The sequence below is a fragment of the Aquarana catesbeiana genome, linkage group LG04 (genome assembly GCF_042186555.1).
Source record: "Aquarana catesbeiana isolate 2022-GZ linkage group LG04, ASM4218655v1, whole genome shotgun sequence".
NCBI lineage: Eukaryota > Metazoa > Chordata > Amphibia > Anura > Ranidae > Aquarana > Aquarana catesbeiana.
In genome coordinates this window covers 652519187-652538113 of record NC_133327.1, presented here as the reverse complement: position 1 = coordinate 652538113, position 18927 = coordinate 652519187, and the positions used below count along the sequence as shown (strand labels likewise).

General features: G+C 45.7%; 1 protein-coding gene across 1 annotated transcript in view; it reads left to right on the top strand.

Annotated features, from left to right (window-relative positions):
* Positions 1-18927, top strand: part of LRPPRC (leucine rich pentatricopeptide repeat containing) — a 337307-nt gene that overhangs the window by 283551 nt on the left and 34829 nt on the right. Inside the window, exons 32-33 of the mRNA XM_073628468.1 lie at positions 10899-11103; positions 16133-16254. Of these exons, the coding sequence (XP_073484569.1) occupies positions 10899-11103; positions 16133-16254 (327 nt within the window). The remainder of the gene's footprint in view (positions 1-10898; positions 11104-16132; positions 16255-18927) is intronic.

Sequence of the window (18927 nt, the reverse complement as noted above, 5' to 3'; positions counted from 1 at the left end):
CACACTGCAAACCCGGAAGAGGCTAGCGCATACAGGTACGTGATTTCGCCTGTAGGAGCCACCGCCCCGTAGTATATGTATGTGGGGCAGTCCTCAAGTGAATAAAGTGATTTAAAGTTTTGATATCTATTTTCTTAACTCAAAAAATCTTTTATTTTTTAACGAAAACGTGGCTAATATATTGTGTTGGTGTGCACCACAATTACGGGTTTGTTGAACCATTAATTTTGTGCGACATAAAAAATTGCATCTGCCACCGTTTAATTCTCCAGGGTTCTCTGCTTTCAGAAAATATATATATATGAGGGTTATAGGTAATCTTCAGGCCTAAAATATGTGCAGAAACTGCTCTGGCAGTGAAAGTGTTAAAGCTAAATTTTTGTTTGATCTTGCATGGTTTGCAGGTTTTAGGAAGATGAGTTGGTACAATAATAAGCATGATACAAACTGAGCATGTAGAGCAGGGGTAGGCACCTTTTGAGCACCGTGTGCCGAAAAATGTTTTTAAGGATATTGAGTGTGCCGTTTTTATAACAAAAAAATGTCAACTTCACTTTCTCAGTCACAAAAAGGATTTTTTTATAAAGCAAATGCTGTAAACTACTTTAGTAGTGAGACATTAACATCCTGCACTGTCATGCCTCAGATCAGCCCCAATTCCTGCAACTTCACACCTAAGATCAGCCCCAGTCCATGCAACTCCACACCTCAGATCACTGTCCCCCCTGCACATCTGCCCCAACACTGTACTACCCTGCACATCTGCCATACCACTGTACTACCCCGCACATCTGCCCCAACACTGTAACCCCCTGCACACCTGCCATACCACTGTACTACCCTGCACATCTGCCCCAACACTGTACTACCCTGCACATCTGCCCCAACACTGTACTACCCTGCACATCTGCCCCAACACTGTACTACCCTGCACATCTGCCCCACCACTGTAACCCCCTGCACATCTGCCCCACCACTGTAACCCCCTGCACATCTGCCCCACCACTGTAACCCCCTGCACATCTGCCCCACCACTGTAACCCCCTGCACATCTGCCCCAACACTGTAACCCCCTGCACATCTGCCCCAACACTGTAACCCCCTGCACATCTGCCCCAACACTGTAACCCCCTGCACATCTGCCCCACCACTGTAACCCCCTGCACATCTGCCCCACCACTGTAACCCCCTGCACATCTGCCCCACCACTGTAACCCCCTGCACATGCGCCCCACCACTGTAACCCCCTGCACATGCGCCCCACCACTGTAACCCCCTGCACATGCGCCCCACCACTGTAACCCCCTGCACATGCGCCCCACCACTGTAACCCCCTGCACATGCGCCCCACCACTGTAACCCCCTGCACATGCGCCCCACCACTGTAACCCCCTGCACATGCGCCCCACCACTGTAACCCCCTGCACATGCGCCCCACCACTGTAACCCCCTGCACATGCGCCCCACCACTGTAACCCCCTGCACATGCGCCCCACCACTGTAACCCCCTGCACATGCGCCCCACCACTGTAACCCCCTGCACATGCGCCCCACCACTGTAACCCCCTGCACATGCGCCCCACCACTGTAACCCCCTGCACATGCGCCCCACCACTGTAACCCCCTGCACATGCGCCCCACCACTGTAACCCCCTGCACATGCGCCCCACCACTGTAACCCCCTGCACATGCGCCCCACCACTGTAACCCCCTGCACATGCGCCCCACCACTGTAACCCCCTGCACATGCGCCCCACCACTGTAACCCCCTGCACATGCTCCCCACCACTGTAACCCCCTGCACATGCGCCCCACCACTGTAACCCCCTGCACATGCGCCCCACCACTGTAACCCCCTGCACATGCGCCCCACCACTGTAACCCCCTGCACATGCGCCCCACCACTGTAACCCCCTGCACATGCGCCCCACCACTGTAACCCCCTGCACATGCGCCCCACCACTGTAACCCCCTGCACAGGCGCCCCACCACTGTAACCCCCTGCACAGGCGCCCCACCACTGTAACCCCCTGCACAGGCGCCCCACCACTGTAACCCCCTGCACAGGCGCCCCACCACTGTAACCCCCTGCACAGGCGCCCCACCACTGTAACCCCCTGCACAGGCGCCCCACCACTGTAACCCCCTGCACAGGCGCCCCACCACTGTAACCCCCTGCACAGGCGCCCCACCACTGTAACCCCCTGCACAGGCGCCCCACCACTGTAACCCCCTGCACAGGCGCCCCACCACTGTAACCCCCTGCACAGGCGCCCCACCACTGTAACCCCCTGCACAGGCGCCCCACCACTGTAACCCCCTGCACATCCGCCCCACCACTGTAACCCCCTGCACATCCGCCCCACCACTGTAACCCCCTGCACATCCGCCCCACCACTGTAACCCCCTGCACATCCGCCCCACCACTGCACTACCCTGCACATCCGCCCCACCACTGTAACCCCCTGCTCATCTGCCCCACCACTATAACCCCCTGCACATCTGCCCCACCACTGTACCCCCTGCACATCTGCCCCACCACTGTACCCCCTGCACATCTGCCCCACCACTGTAACCCCCTGCACATCTGTCCCACCACTGTAACCCCCTGCACATCTGTCCCACCACTGTAACCCCCTGCACATCTGTCCCACCACTGTAACCCCCTGCACATCTGCCCCACCTTGTACCCCCTGCTCATCTGTCCCACCACTGTATCTCCTGCACATCTGTCCCACCACTGTACCTCCTACACATCTGTCCCACCACTGTTCCCCCTGCTCTTCTGCCCCACCACTATAACCCCTGCTCATGTGTTCCACCAATGTACCTTCTTTCTCCTCTGCACATCTGCCCCACCTCTGTACCCCCCCTGCTCCTTTGTCCCACTGCTGTAACGCCCTTCTCATCTGTCCCATCTATGTACCTCCTTTCTCCGCCTCCTGCCCTGCCACTGTACCTCCTGTACATCTGCCCCACCGCTGTACCCCACCTGCTCATCTTTCCCACCACTGTAACCCTCTTCCCATCTGGCCAAACACTGAACACCCCCCTGCTCATCTGTCCCACCGCTGAACCCCCCTCTCATCCCTCCCACCACTGTACCTCCTGCACATCTGCCCCACACCACTGTACCCTCTTGCTCTTCTGCCCCACCACTGTAACCCCCCTGCTCATTTGCCACATCAATGTACCCCTTTTCTTATCTGCCCCACCACTGTACCTCCCTGCACAGCTGCTCCACCGCCGTATCCCCATGCTCTTCTGTCTCGCTACTGAATCACCTTCTCATCTGTCCTAACACTGAACAACCCATCTGTTCATCTGCCCCATCACTGTAACCCGCTTTCTCGTCTGCCCCACCAATGTACCTCCTGCATATCTGTCTCACCTCTGTACCCCCTGCTCTTCTGCACCACCACTGTAACCCCCTGCTCATCTGTCCCACCAATACACTTCCTTTCACATCTACCCCACTGCTCTACCCCCCTGCTCTTCTGTCCCACTGCTGAACCCCTTCTCATCCACCACTGTACCTCCCTGCACATCTGCCCCACCTCTAAACACCGTCTGCTCCGCCGCTGTACCCTCTTCTCTTCTATGATAATGCAGAGAGGTGAAAGGAAGCAGAGATGAGACACATCTACCTGTCCTGGGACACTCATTCTGCTGATCCACCTCTCACATCCAGCCCACGTGCTTGTATGGGATGTATGTGATGTCACATACAAGCATCTGGAATAGATGCGCAATGATGAGCTTAACCACTTCAGCCCCGGAAGGATTTACCCCCTTCCTGACCAGAGCACTTTTTACAATTTGGCACTGCGTCGCTTTAACTGCTAATTGCGCGGTCATGCAATGCTGTAACCAAACGAAATTTGCGTCCTTTTCTTCCCACAAATAGAGCTTTCTTTTGATGGTATTTGATCACCTCTGCCGTTTTTATTTTTTGCGCTATACACGGAAAAAGACCGAAAATTTTGAAAAAAAATGATATTTTCTACTTTTTGTTCTAAAAAAAATCCAATAAACTCAATTTTAGTCATACATTTAGGCCAAAATGTATTTGGCCACATGTCTTTGGTAAAAAAAATGTCAATAAGTGTATATTTATTGGTTTGCGCAAAAGTTATAGCGCCTACAAACTAGGGTACATTTTCTGGAATTTACACAGTCTTTAATTTATGACTGCCTATGTCATTTCTTGAGGTGCTAAAATGACAGGGCAGTACAAAACCCCCACAAATGACCCCATTTTGGAAAGTAGACACCCCAAGGAAATTGCTGAGAGGCATGTTGAGCCCATTGAATATTCATTTTTTTTGTCCCAAGTGATTGAATAATGAAAAAAAAAAAAAAAAAAAAAAAAAATTACAAAAAGTTGTCACTAAATGATATATTGCTCACACAGGCCATGGGCCTATGTGGAATTGCACCCCAAAATACATTTAGCTGCTTCTCCTGAGTATGGGGATACCACATGTGTGGGACTTTTTGGGAGCCTAGCCGCATACGGGGCCCCGAAAACCAATCACTGCCTTCAGGATTTCTAAGGGCGTACATTTTTGATTTTACTCCTCACTACCTATCACAGTTTTGAAGGCCATAAAATGCCCAGATGGCACAAACCCCCCCCAAATGACCCCATTTTGGAAAGTAGACACCCCAAGCTATTTGCTGAGAGGCATGTTGAGTCCATGGAATATTTTATATTTTGACACAAGTTGCGGGAAAGTGACAATTTATTTTTTTTTTTTTTTTTTTTTTGCACAAAGTTGTCACTAAATGATATATTGCTCACACAGGTCATGGGCATATGTGGAATTGCACCCCAAAATACATTCTGCTGCTTCTCTTGAGTACGGGGATACCACATGTGTGGGACTTTTTAGGAGCCTAGCCGCGTACGGGACCCCGAAAACCAATCACCGCCTTCAGGATTTCTAAGGGTGTACATTTTTGATTTCACTCTTCACTGCCTATCACAGTTTCGGAGGCCATGGAATGCCCAGGTGGCACAAAACCCCCCCAAATGACCCCATTTTGGAAAGTAGACACCCCAAGCTATTTGCTGAGAGGCATGGTGAGTATTTTGCAGCTCTCATTTGTTTTTGAAAATGAAGAAAGACAAAAAAAAAAATTTTTTTTTTCTTTTTTTAATTTTCAAAACTTTGTGACAAAAAGTGAGGTCTGCAAAATACTCACTATACCTCTCAGCAAATAGCTTGGGGTGTCTACTTTCCAAAATGGGGTCATTTGGGGGGGGGTTTGTGCCACCTGGGCATTCCATGGCCTCCGAGACTGTGATAGGCAGTGAAGAGTGAAATCAAAAATTTACGCCCTTAGAAAGCCTGAAGGCGGTGCTTGGTTTTCGGGGTCCCATACGTGGCTAGGCTCCCAAAAAGTCTCACACATGTGGTATCCCCGTACTCAGGAGAAGCAACAGAATGTATTTTGGGGTGTAATTTCACATATTCCCATGGCATGTTTGAGCAATATATCATTTAGTGACAACTTTGTGCAAAAAAAAAAAAAAATAATAATAATTTGTCTCTTTCCCGCAACTTGTGTCACAATATAAAATATTCCATGGACTCGACATGCCTCTCAGCAAATAGCTTGGGGTGTCTACTTTCCAAAATGGGGTCATTTGGGGGGGTTTGAACTGTCCTGGCATTTTATGCACAACATTTAGAAGCTTATGTCACACATCACCCACTCTTCTAACCACTTGAAGACAAAGCCCTTTCTGACACTTTTTGATTACATGAAAAAATTATTTTTTTTTGCAAGAAAATTACTTTGAACCCCCACACATTATATATTTTTTTAAAGCAAATGCCCTACAGATTAAAATGGTGGGTGTTTAATTTTTTTTTTTCACACAGTATTTGCGCAGCGATTTTTCAAACGCATTTTTTGGGGAAAAAACACACTTTTTTACATTTTAATGCACTAAAACACACTATATTGCCCAAATGTTTGATGAAATAAAAAAGATGATCTTAGGCCGAGTACATGGATACCAAACATGACATGCTTTACAATTGCGCACAAACGTGCAGTGACAACAAAATAAATACATTTTTAAAAGCCTTTAAAAGCCTTTACAGGTTACCACTTTAGATTTACAGAGGAGGTCTACTGCTAAAATTACTGCCCTCGATCTGACCGTCGCGGTGATACCTCACATGCATGGTGCAATTGCTGTTTACATTTGACGCCAGACCGACGCTTGCGTTCGCCTTAGCGCGAGAGCAGGGGGGACAGGGGTGCTTTTTTTTTTTTTTTTTTTTTTCTTTATTATTTTTTTGCTTTTTTATCTTATTTTAAAACTGTTCCTTTCATTTTTTTTTTTTTTTTAATCATTTTTATTGTTATCTCAGGGAATGTAAATATCCCCTATGATAGCAATAGGTAGTGACAGGTACTCTTTTTTGAAAAAATTGGGGTCTATTAGACCCTAGATTTCTCCTCTGCCCTCAAAGCATCTGACCACACCAAGATCGGTGTGATAAAATGCTTCCCCAATTTCCCAATGGCGCTATTTACATCCGGCGAAATCTAAGTCATAAAATGCTCGTAGCTTCCAGTTTCTTAGGCCATAGAGATGTTTGGAGCCACTCTGGTCTCTGATCAGGTCTATGGTCAGCTGGCTGAATCACCGGCTGCATTCTCAGGTTCCCTGTTGAGACAGGAGAGCCAGAGAAAAACACGGAAGACGGTGGGGGGGGGGGCATTCTCTCCCACTGCTTGTAAAAGCAGTCTAGAGGCTAATTAGCCGCTAGGATTGCTTCTACATGAAAGCCGACTGCTGGCTGAAAAGAATGATACCAAGATGATACCTAAACCTGCAAGCATCATTCTGGTATAACCACTCAAAGTCGTGAATGCTGTACCTGAAGACAAAAATATGGTTAACAATAAAGCACAGTAAACGGTAAAGTATAAAAAATTGCAGACCTGAAAAGCAAACATGATAAAACATAATAACAATAAAACATTGCAGAATAGAATACAGTAAAAAAGAGCAGAACAATAGAGAGAATAGAGAGAGAGAGAATAGAGAGAGAACAATAAAACGACAACTATTATTTTTTATTTTATATTTTTGTTTGTTTTTTTTTTTTTTTTTTTTTTTACACTTTTTTTGTAACTGTAACTTTTATAACTGTAACCGGTTCCAGGTTCGGGTCTCTCAAAATGCGATGGCATCTTGGGAGACCCTGTGAAAGTGTGTCCTAGTCTGTGCAATGCTGTACCCTACGCTAATACTCAACTAGTGTATGGTAGCGTTCAAAACATTCACCAATGCAAAGACCAGGATTGTCAGGACAGGAGGGACAATAATAGCGGGTGTCACGCCTATATCCGCGCTTGCTGCAGACACAACATCTTTTTTGGGGGGGTTCGTCGGGTAGGGGTACTCGGGAGGACATAAAAATGCCTCTCATGCAGCCGACTGCATTTGGTTGGGGATGTGAATGGGGGAAGTACGGGCGCTGCAGAAGTGGTGGGTTCCCAATTAGGATTGGCGAATGCAGCAGGAAGGGCACTATGGGCATGACGGGCCTGTGTTTGTCTTCTTGGTGGCAGCGGGACACTATTTGTGCTTGCCACCTCACCAGCTTGAACTGCACTTATGGGACTCGCCACGTCACCAAGTGTTACTGCAGTGCTGGTTTGACTACGACCGGGGTGTACTAGGCCGCTGGCGCTTGCCAGTTCACCAAAACGCTACCAAAAAAACTGTTAACGATCGCAGGGATCAGGCCTGACTCTGCGAACGCTGCAGTTATGCATTTAGTGTTTTGTAAGTGACAGTGATCGATCGATACTGCACTTGGGTGGGCTGGGCTGGGCCGGGCGGAGGGGCAAAACGCAGGTGCTAGCAGGTATCTGGGCTGATCCCGCTAACACTGCGTTTTTGGGAACCCTAAACTGCTGGGGACGCCAGTATAGATCTGATCGGATCAGATATTGATCAGTTCAGATACTATACCACTAAGGGAGGTGTACAGTGCGTGCGTGGGTGTTAGCGCTACTGGCACTAACCTGACGCTGCCTGGGGCTGGTGCTTGCCAGTTCACCAAAACGCTACAAAAAAAACTGTTAGCGATCGCAGGGATCAGGCCTGACTCTGCGAACGCTGCAGTTATGCGTTTAGTGTTTTGTAAGTGACAGTGATCGATCGATACTGCACTTGGGTGGGCTGGGCTGGGCCGGGCGGAGGGGTAAAACGCAGGTGCTAGCAGGTATCTGGGTTGATCCCGCTAACACTGCGTTTTTGGGAACCCTAAACTGCTGGGGACGCTAGTATAGATCTGATCGGATCAGATATTGATGCGTTCAGATACTATACCACTAAGGGAGGTGTACGGTGCGTGGGTGTTAGCGGTACTGGCACTAACCTGACGCTGCCTGGGGCTGGTGCTTGCCATTTCACCAAAATGCTACCAAAAAAACTGTTAGCGATCGCAGGGATCAGGCCTGACTCTGCGAACGCTGCAGTTATGCGTTTAGTGTTTTGTAAGTGACAGTGATCGATCGATACTGCACTTGGGTGGGCTGGGCCGAGCTGGGCGGAGGGGCAAAACGCAGGTGCTAGCAGGTATCTGGGCTGATCCCGCTAACACTGTGTTTTTGGGAACCCTAAACTGCTGGGGACGCTAGTATAGATCTGATCGGATCAGATATTGATGCGATCAGATACTATACCACTAAGGGAGGCGTATGCTGCGTGCGTGGGTGTTAGCGGTACTGACGCTAATCTGACGCTGCCTGGGGCGACGCATATCACCGCCGGACGATCAGGGGGCTAAATCTTTATTCGGTAATAAACGGCGGGTTCCCTGACACTATAAAAAATAAACAAACTAACCAGCGTCACCCGTAACGGTTATACAGTGATCAGTGGTGAAAGGGTTAACTAGGGGGCAATCAAGGGGTTAAAACATTTATTAGATAGTATATGGGGGTCCCTGTCGCTATAAAACTCTGACGGCGAACCTAAATATTTACGTCCCTAACTAGCATCACCAGCGACACTAATACAGCGATCAGAAAAATGATCGCTTAGCGACACTGGTGACAGGGGGTGATCAAGGGGTTAAAACTTTATTAGGGGGGGTTAGGGGGGTACCCTAGACCTACAGGGGGCCTAACACTCACTGCCCTGACACTGTAACTGTCACAAACTGACACCAATACAGTAATCAGAAAAAAAAAAAAAAAAAAAAAAAAAAAACTGCTGGTGTCAGTTTGTGACAGGGGGGGGGGGGTGATTGGGGGGGGATCGGGGGGGCGATCGGGGGGGGGGAATCGGGGTGTTTAGTGTGCCTGGCATGTTCTACTGTGTGTAGTGTGTTGGTGCACTTACATTGCAGTCTTCTCTCCTCGGCCCGGAACGGAAAATACCGAGCCGAGGAGAGATGACATCATTTCCTCTGCCTCTGTGTACAATACAGAGGCAGGGAAATGATCCCATTGGCTGAGAGCGATCGCGAGGGGGGGGCCACGAATGGATGGCCTCCCCCTCACCTCCGATCGCCGGGGGAGATTTGCCGACCGCCGCAGGCACCGGGGGGGGGGTCCGATCGGACCCCCCACCCGCGGGCAGGCAAGGACGTACATATACGTCCTTTTGCCTGCCCGTGCCGCTCTGTCGACGTATATAGTCGTGCGGCGGTCGGCAAGTGGTTAAGTCAGGGGCATTTTCTGAAAGCAGTGGGCCTGTGAGCAGGATCATAAGATGGGCCCCTACAGCTGCAGCAAAAGTTGGGTGTGATTTTCATTGTGCTGAATACTGGCTGTGGCTTAAAGGGACACCAAGTGCCAGGGTTCAGTAGTAAGTGATGCAAAGGTTCAAGAATAATTTCATCAAAGTTCCCAGAAGCTTAACAGTAATTTCACAAACTGTCACCTGATTGTGGTTTTCTCAATCAGTGAAATCTCTTCTTTCTGAGATTGGTAGTGGCAACCAAGTGAATCATCTTCCTTCAGATGGTGGACGGTTCTAGTAGGATTGTGATTGGCTTTAGCAGTGACCAATGACAGTCCTCTTTGAAACAGGGACCGCCCCCCCCCCCACCACAACCAGCAGATCTGCACCCAATCTCCTCCCCATCACAAAAGCTGACGATCGCAGCTATAGCAAAGTTAGAGAACCAAACAATGTTTCCCATCTTTTACAATGTGTGGGGGCACAGTGCCTCCCCCTCAGTGCAGGAGCGGTGTGGGGAATTCTGAAATTGGAATGCATTAGTGTCTCACTGACACTTCCCTGCGCTGCTCTGCTGATGGGGAGGGAGTCGAGTGCCGGCAAAAAAGGCTTTGCGTGCCGCTTGCGGCAACAGTGTCGGGGGGTTGCCTACCCCTGATGGTAGAGCATAAATACAATACATTTTTTTTTTTGGCTGTTTCTAAGAATGGGATGATAATATATGCAGCCTGTTCATTCTGACCTTGCCTTTGAGCTCTCTAAAGCAGACAGCAGTGTTTTTCTGTGTAGCATTGACAGTGAAAAATTGATCATCTTAATCATCAGCGATACTGCATAGTACCTATTGACTGTTGGCGGTCTGTTCATACTTTCCACAGAGATCAGAAGATAAAATCTCAACTCAGTACTGTGTATTCTGGCTGTCACAGCCCCTTTAGAGGGAAGCTATCTATTCCATATTGCTTTCTCAGCATCTTGCTGACAGACTGCCAGTTCCATCATTAAACTCTAATCTCAAGCACTCACAACAGTTTTCTGCATGTCGTTAATATGAGAAACAACAGAGCAGATCCTAATCACGTCTCAGCTTGTCTCTTCTATTTTGTGAAGCCTTGGATCAGTGATTACTTTAGCAGTTTTGTCCTGTGCTTCCTTCCCTTTTCCTCCTGAATAGATGCACTAGTCACCCTAGAGAGGTTACTCAGGGATGGCAGTATGCCCAGCCGCGTCGTGTTGAATAGACTCACCGAAGCTTTCGCCATGAGAGGAGATGTGGGCAGCCTGGAAAAAATGGAAGAGATGACGACCAGCAGCAGCTTAGACCTTCCCAGAATGTACAGACAATACATAAACACCAAACTGTTGGCTCACTTAAGAAAGTAAGTAAAGACGTCACCTGAGTAGATACTAGTGGGCCTCTTGTATAAACCACGTGGTAATAGATATGGCGTTCATCATTTCTAAGAGCGTCTCTCCTCCTTCAAATGTGTGTTCAATTAAATGTCAGTGTGCAGCGCCTACTACATCAAAAACTACTGTAAATCAATATATATATATATATATATATATATATATATATATATATAGTTATATAGTAACTTTCCAGTCCCAGGGAACCAACTACAAATTCCCATATCTACAACTTCTGGTACATTAGTGTGACGGTCAGTGGGAAGAATGATCCTTACAGATAGCTAAAAGGATCAATGGAGTCAGTGGGAACCTATCTGAGGCAAAAAAATGTTTTTTGATCAAGGAACCCTAGTTGAGAAGCCCTGGTAGACCTTCCACAGATGGCCAAGTCTCCCGCAGCTGAAGACAGATCTGTCTGTGACTATTTACAGACATTTTATTTTAATTCTTGAGTAGAGTATGGAAGAAAAAACGTATTTTCCAAATTGCAGGCTCATGCCGTGTAAATCCTCGAATAGTGAGTTGTTGTTCAATGTGCTCCCAGACAAACGCCTCGTGGAAGGTAAGTGAAGGTCCCAACTCACCGAATGTAGTTGACCCTCAATGTCATATAACAAGAGTAGTCAAATAGGCTTAAGCGGTCTCCGTGACCAGGAAATCCACCAACCGGCTCCAATCGTTTCCTCCTTACAGCATTCTGTAACTCTCTCGATCTTGTGGAGGGTCACAAGGTCGTTTGGAATCTGCATAGCGACTTTGTTTGGTAGATGAACTTTTTGAACTTTTTTAATTTCTCAAAAACATTTTATGTTGGATTGTCCTTATATTGGCACTTATTGATTTAGTTGATCATGCACTCTTTGATTATCCTTTGTATACTGCATATGTAAATTATATTGTCAAAAGTATTGGGGCGCCTGCCTTTACACACACATGAACTTTAATGGCATCCCGGCCATAGTGTTCATAATTGAGTTGGCCCACCCTTTGCAGCTATAACAGCTTCAACTCTTCCGGGAAGGCTGTCCACAAGGTTTAGGAGTGTATCTATGGGACTGTTTAAACATTCTTCCAGAAGTGCATTTGTGAGGTCAGGCACTGATGTTGAACGAGAAGACCTGGCTCACAGTCTCCCCTTTAATTCATCCCAAAGGTATTCTATCAGGTTGAGGTCAGGACTCTGTGCAGGCCAGTCAAGTTCCTCCACCCCAAACTCACTCAATCCATGTCTTTATGGACCTTGCTTTGTGCACTGGTCCAAATCATTTGGTGGAGGGGGGATTATGGTGTGCGGTTGTTTTTACGGGGTTGGGCTTGGTTTTCTAGTTCCAGTGAAGGGAACTCTTAAGACATCAGCATACCAAGACATTTTGGACAGTTTCATGCTCCCAACTTAACTTTGTGGGAACAGTTTGGAGATGGCCCCTTCCTGTTCCAACAATACTTCACACCAGTGCACAAAGCAAGCTCCATAAAGCCATGGATGAGCAAATTTGGGGTGGAGGAACTTGACTGGCCCACACAAAGTCTTAACCTCAACCTCAGAGTGGAGACTGCGAGCCAGGCCTTCTCATCCACATCAGTGTCTGACCTCACAAATGCGCTTCTGGAAGAATGGTCAAACATTTCCATAGACACACTCCTAAACCTTGTGGACAGCCTTCCAGAAGAGTTGAAGCTGTTATAGCTGCAAAGGGTGGGCTAACTCAATATTGAACCCTATGGACTAAGACTGGGATGCCATTAAAGTTCATGTGCGTGTAAAGGCAGATGTCACAATACTTTTGAAAATATAGTGTATATTTATGGTAGCCTACTGGTTTTTGGGGTATATAGGAAGATGTCTACCTGCAAACTTTAACAGCAGGGGAACGTGCATGACGTTGCATCATCATGATGCGCAAGAAAGCTTTCTTGAATTAGGTGTGAATGCAAGCAAATTGTTATACCACCTGCCTACTTGTATTTGTGAATCAGACCAATGGGGTATTTAGGTGTCAGTGGCACGTGTACAGCCTTGGTGGGAGAGTTCTCCTTGCTGGAGTCCCAAACAGCTAGAAAGAACTTTTAAGAACTTTTTACTTTTAATCTTGTCCTGTGTCCATCCAAAACGCACAAACTGTTTTGAGTAGAGCCACCGTATCAGTACAAGCAGACTTTTATTAAAACGGGTCAAACCAATCAACTGTACTGATTTTTAATGGTTAGTTTTATGTTTTTCCATATTCAGAAGATAGTTTAAATTATGAATTTCTGTCAGTGGAGAGCTGGTTAAAGGCTAGGGTGAGTTAAATCATAAGCTACATTTGCTAGGTGCACATTTGGGGCTCTTATCCAAGCTTTTCATGCACGCCTTCATCAGAACTACAAATGGAGCGCCGGAGCGGAGATGTGGCCAAATGAAGTTGTCAGGCCAGGTTATGTAGACAGCACATTTCCCGCGTGTGTGTGTAAGTGTACACATCATAAACACATTAAATTATTAGCATCGGCCCTTCAAGGATAAAACCTAAAGCACCAGAACGTGGTGGGCAAATTATATTTAATATCACTTTTTGAATCGAGCAGGACAGTTCTAGAGGGGGAAAAAGGAGACCCAGGTAAATATTTAATTTTATATTTCCTGAAATACAGTAATAGTTTTTCACATCAATTATTGAATATCAAGCCTTAATGTTCATTCTAATGCCTTTTAGGTAGCAATGGTTTCTTGCTGGCTTGGATGAAAGTCACTCCTGCTCAGGGAAGAGGCAATAACATCTAGCTTGCTCAAGTACCTAGTTACACCTAAGAGTTGAAGCTAAGTGGATAGTAAACTCTAAAACATATGACCTTCTTTTAGAATGTAGTTTAGTTCCTATAACAAGGCCAACTTTACCATAAAGTTACCCTGTCATTAAAGAACTATTGAGGCAGCTATTATGTAACTCCTTGTAATAATGTAAATGCTGGGTTGGTATGCGGACCCGCCAGCTTGGTCCAGTTCCGTTCCTGGGATTGGGCATTAAATGCATTGTGAGTCACTAGTACAGAGGAAGTAAGCTGGTCAGGAAAGGAGAAAGTTTGTCAGTATTAGAAATGTCATTCTTCTTATTTATCTCCTGATAAGTTTATTTTAACATCTACAGTGCCTTGAAAAAATATTCACACCCCTTGAAATTTTCCACATTTTGTCATGTTACAACCAAAGACGCAAATGTATTTTATTGGGACTTTATGTGATAGGCCAACACAAAGTGGACATAATCGTAAAGTGGAAGGAAAATTATAATTGGTTTTCAAATTTTTTTTACAAGTATGTGAAAAATTTGTATTCAGCCCCCTTTACTTTGATTACTCTAACTAAAAGCTAGTGAAACCAATTGTCTTCAGAAGTTGCCTAATTAGTAAATAGTTCACCTGTGTGTAATTTAATCTTGGTCTAAATACAGCTGTTCTGTGAAGCCCTCTGAGGTTTGATAGAGAACCTTGGTGAACAAACGGCATCATAAAGGCCAAGGAACATATGAGACAGGTCAGGGATAAAGTTGTAGAGAAGTTGAAAGCTTAGTTAGGTTATAAAAGAAATATCCCAAGCTTTGAACATCTCAGGGAGCACTGTTCAATCCATCATCCGAAAATGGAAAGAGTATGGCACAACTGCAACCCTACCAAGACATGGCCGTCCACCTAAACTGACAGGCTGGGCAAGGAGAGCATTAATCGGAGAAGTAGCCAAGAGACCCATGGTAACTCTGGAGGTGCTGCAGAGATCCACAGCTCAGGTGGGAGTGTGGCAAGAAGAAAGCCATTGTTGAAAGAAAGCCATAAGAAGTCCCTTTTGCAGTTTGTGAGAAGCCATGTGGGGGACACAGCAAACATGTGGAAGAAGGTGCTCTGGTCAGATGAGACCAAAATTTAACTTTTTGGCATAAAAGCAAAGCTCTATGTGTGGCGGAAAACTAACACTGCACATCACCCTGAACACACCATGGTGGTGGCAGCATCATGTTGTGGGGATGCTTTTCTTCAGCAGGGACAGGGAAGCTGGTCAGAGTTGATGGGAAGATGGATGGAGTCAAATATAGGGCAATCTTAGAAGAAAACATGTTAGAGTCTGCAAAAGACTTGAGACTGGGGCGGAGGTTCACCTTCCAGCAAGACAACGACCCTAAACTTACAGCCAGAGCTGCAATGAAATGGTTTAGATCAAAGCATATTCATGTGTTAGAATGGCCCAGTCAACGTCTAGACTGAAATACAATTGAGAATCTGTGGAAAGACTTGAAAATTGCTGTTCAGACGCTCTCTATACAATCTGACAGAGCCTGAGCTATTTTGCAAAGAAGAATGGGCAAAAATGTCACTCTCTAGATGTGCAAAGCTGGTAGAGACATCCCCAAGAAGACTTGCAGCTATCATTGCAGTGAAAGGCGGTTCTACAAAGTATTGACTCTGGGGAGCTGAATACAAATGCACCCCACACTTTTCACATATTTATTTGTAAAAAAAATTGAAAACCATTTATCATTTTCCTTCCACCTCACAATTATGTGTCACTTTGTGTTGGTCTATCACATAAAATCCCAATAAAATACAAATACGTTCTTGGTTGTAACATGACAAAATGTGGAAAATTTCGAGGAGTATGAATACTTTTTCAAAGCATTGTCGATGCCCCCAATATGTAAATGAACACCAGGGTTGTTCCTATAATGCGGAGTGTTGAGCCGGTGGCACTCATGGCAGGCTCAACACTCTATAATTGAGGCTTCCCCCTCCTTATACTTTATTGTGCCTAATTTTAACAGGTACCTACTCCCACTTCCACCTAGAGTGCCTAAGTGATCGGAGCAGACGTCCCCCCCACACTCCCCCACACTCCCCAACACTGCAAGACAACAATGCTAGCCACTAATCTATCTGTAGATTATAGATGTATGTGCCATTCTTATGTCACTGTACTTCAATGTAGTTTTGACAGTTCCTTGTTTTATATATGCCATTTCTCTCCAGTGAAAATTTTGAAGAAGCCACCTCAGTGATTGAGTCATTGTGTACAGAAAATACACAGATCTCCCTCTCTTACCTGTTTCAGAAGCTAATTCAGAACAGCATGTCCGAAGCACTGGAAAAAGGTTAGTTTTTTGTAGTATCTAGCCTGCAATGCACTGTTGTTAAATTATTAAACACTGTAAATAAATTTAAAGATCTTTATTTTTTTTTTTTTTTTGCTTGTAAAGCAGGCCTTACATGTTAAATTATTAATGAGCTTCAAGTTTGCACTATGTTGTATCTGGCGATTGGCTGGGCAACCTAGAATTAAAGGGCCCAATGTGAAGAAAGTCTGGCTGGCCGCACTTCCATAAAATCACTTTTTATTGCTAGCTATGATTAAGCGCCAAGAATGGCATGAAACACGTTAGCTGTATGCTATACCCCTCATTTGTACGTTGTGGATTGTCGTTGTGAATTTTCTGCTTAAAAAAAGGTGATTTTATGGAAGTGCAGCCAGAGCCACACTTTCTTCATATTGGGATTCCTGTGACGTATGGAGCCAGCACCCTTCAGTGTACAGTGGCAGGGGAGACTCACCTGGAGCGGTGTTTCACACACTATAGAATTAAAGCGGAAGGGGCAATCCACCCAAGACTCTAGCCACTTGCCTACTGGGCATTTAAACCCCCCTCCTGCCCAGACCAATTTTCAGCTTTCAGCGCTCTCACACTTTGATAATTACTCAGTCTTGTAATACTGTACCCAAATTAATTTTTTGTCCTTTTTTTCATACAAATAGAGCTTTCTTTTGGTGGTATTTGATCACCTCTGGGTTTTTTATTTTTTGCACTATAAATGAAAAAAGACTGAACATTTTGAAAAAAAAGGAATTTTTCTTAGTTTATGTGATAAAATTTTGCAAATTATTAATTTTTCTTCAGAAATTTTGGCCACAATTTATACTGCTACATATCTTTGGTAAAAATAACCCAAATTAGTGGATATTATTTGGTCTGTGTGAAAGTTAGAGAGTCTACAACCTGTGGTGCAAATCATAAAAAATTAATCACACCTGATGTACTGGTGGCCTATCTTATTTCTTGCGACCCGAACAAGCCAGGAAAGTACAAATACCCCCCAAATGACCCCTTTTTTGAAAGTAGACATTCCAAGGTATTTAGTAAGATGCATTGTGAGGTTTTTGATGTTGCCATTTTTTTCCCACAATTCTTTGCAAAATGAAGATTTTTTTTTTTTTCCCCACATAATTGTCATTGTAATAGGTTATTTCTCTCACATGGCATGTGTATTCCAAAAATAACGCCCCAAAATACATTCTGCTACTCCTCCTGAGTATGGCGATACCACATGTGTGGGACTTTTATACAGCCTGGCCACATACAGAGGCCCAATATTGAAATAGCACCATCAGGCGTTCTAGGAGCATAAATTACACATCTCATTTCTCAACCACCTATTACACTTTTGAAGGCCCTGGAGCACCAGGACAATGGAAACGCCCCAACAAAGTGACCCCATTTTGGAAAGCTAACACCCCAACGTATAATCTATGAGGCATAATGAGTCTTTTGAACGGTTCATTTTTTTCCAAAAGTTTTTGGAAAATGTGGGAAAAAAATGAAAATGCATTTTTTTTTTTTACGCAAAGTTGTGCATTTATAAGATATTTCCAACACATAGAATGTATATAGCAAAAATGACACCTCAAAATACATTCTGCTACTCCTCCTAAGTATGGCGATACCAAATGTGTTTGACTTTTACACAGCCTGGCCTCATACAGAGGCCCAACATGCAAGGAACACAGCATTCACATACCAAGAATAACACCCCAAAATACATTATGCTGAGCAAAGAGTAAACAAAAGATTACCTGTGGTTGTAGTAGCGCAGTTGTACACAGGAGGATAGCACTGGTCCAGGCAGCAGGCAGGGACTTGGTCAGCAAAAGCGAATGCAATTTTCCAGGCAACAGGCAGGAATACTGTCCATAGTCAGTACAGGCAGCAGGCAGGGATACTGTCCATATACAGTCCAGGGTCAGTGCAGGTAGAGATTGTCAGCAGTGCCAATATATTGGTCCTGGTAGTAGGCAGGTCCATGTGGTGTGGTCAGTTCATGCGACAGGCAGAGGCATGATGGTATAGGTCCTACAGGCAGCAGGCAGAAGTAGGGCCTCGTTCAGGACAGAATGGGGACAGGGATAGAGACTTCTCCCACCCAAATCTCTTTGAAGCCTCCGAGTCTCCAGACCCCAATCTAGGAATGAGAAAACAAATGAAATTGTTTTCTTCATCCAGAAAAACAATTCTGGAGCCCCTCACATATGTGAGACCCCTGTGTTCTGAATCCCACTAGTCCACTGGCAGGGTACAAGATCAGTCCAAGAGGCAGGCAAGAGGCATGGTCAAACAGTTCAGGGTCGGTTCCAGGTCAGGCAGAGGTATGTACAGAATCGGTAGGCAGAAGCATGGTCGAATAACAGTCCAGGGTCAGTTCCAGATCAGGCAGAGGTATAAACAGAATCAGTAGGCAGAAGCATGGTCGAATAACAGTCCAGGGTCAGTTCCAAATCAGGCAGAGATATAAACAGAATCGGTAGGCAGAAGCATGGTCGAATAACAAGCCAGGGTCAGTTACAGAGCAAGCAGAGGCATAAGGGGTGTGAAGGTAAATGGCAGGAAGTGAGAGTTATGTTTACCATACTTCACTAATAATTTAGTGAAGTATGGTAACGGCGGAAACAGTCAACTATGCAGAGGCCTGGTTGGGAAGGACATTGGGGACAATGA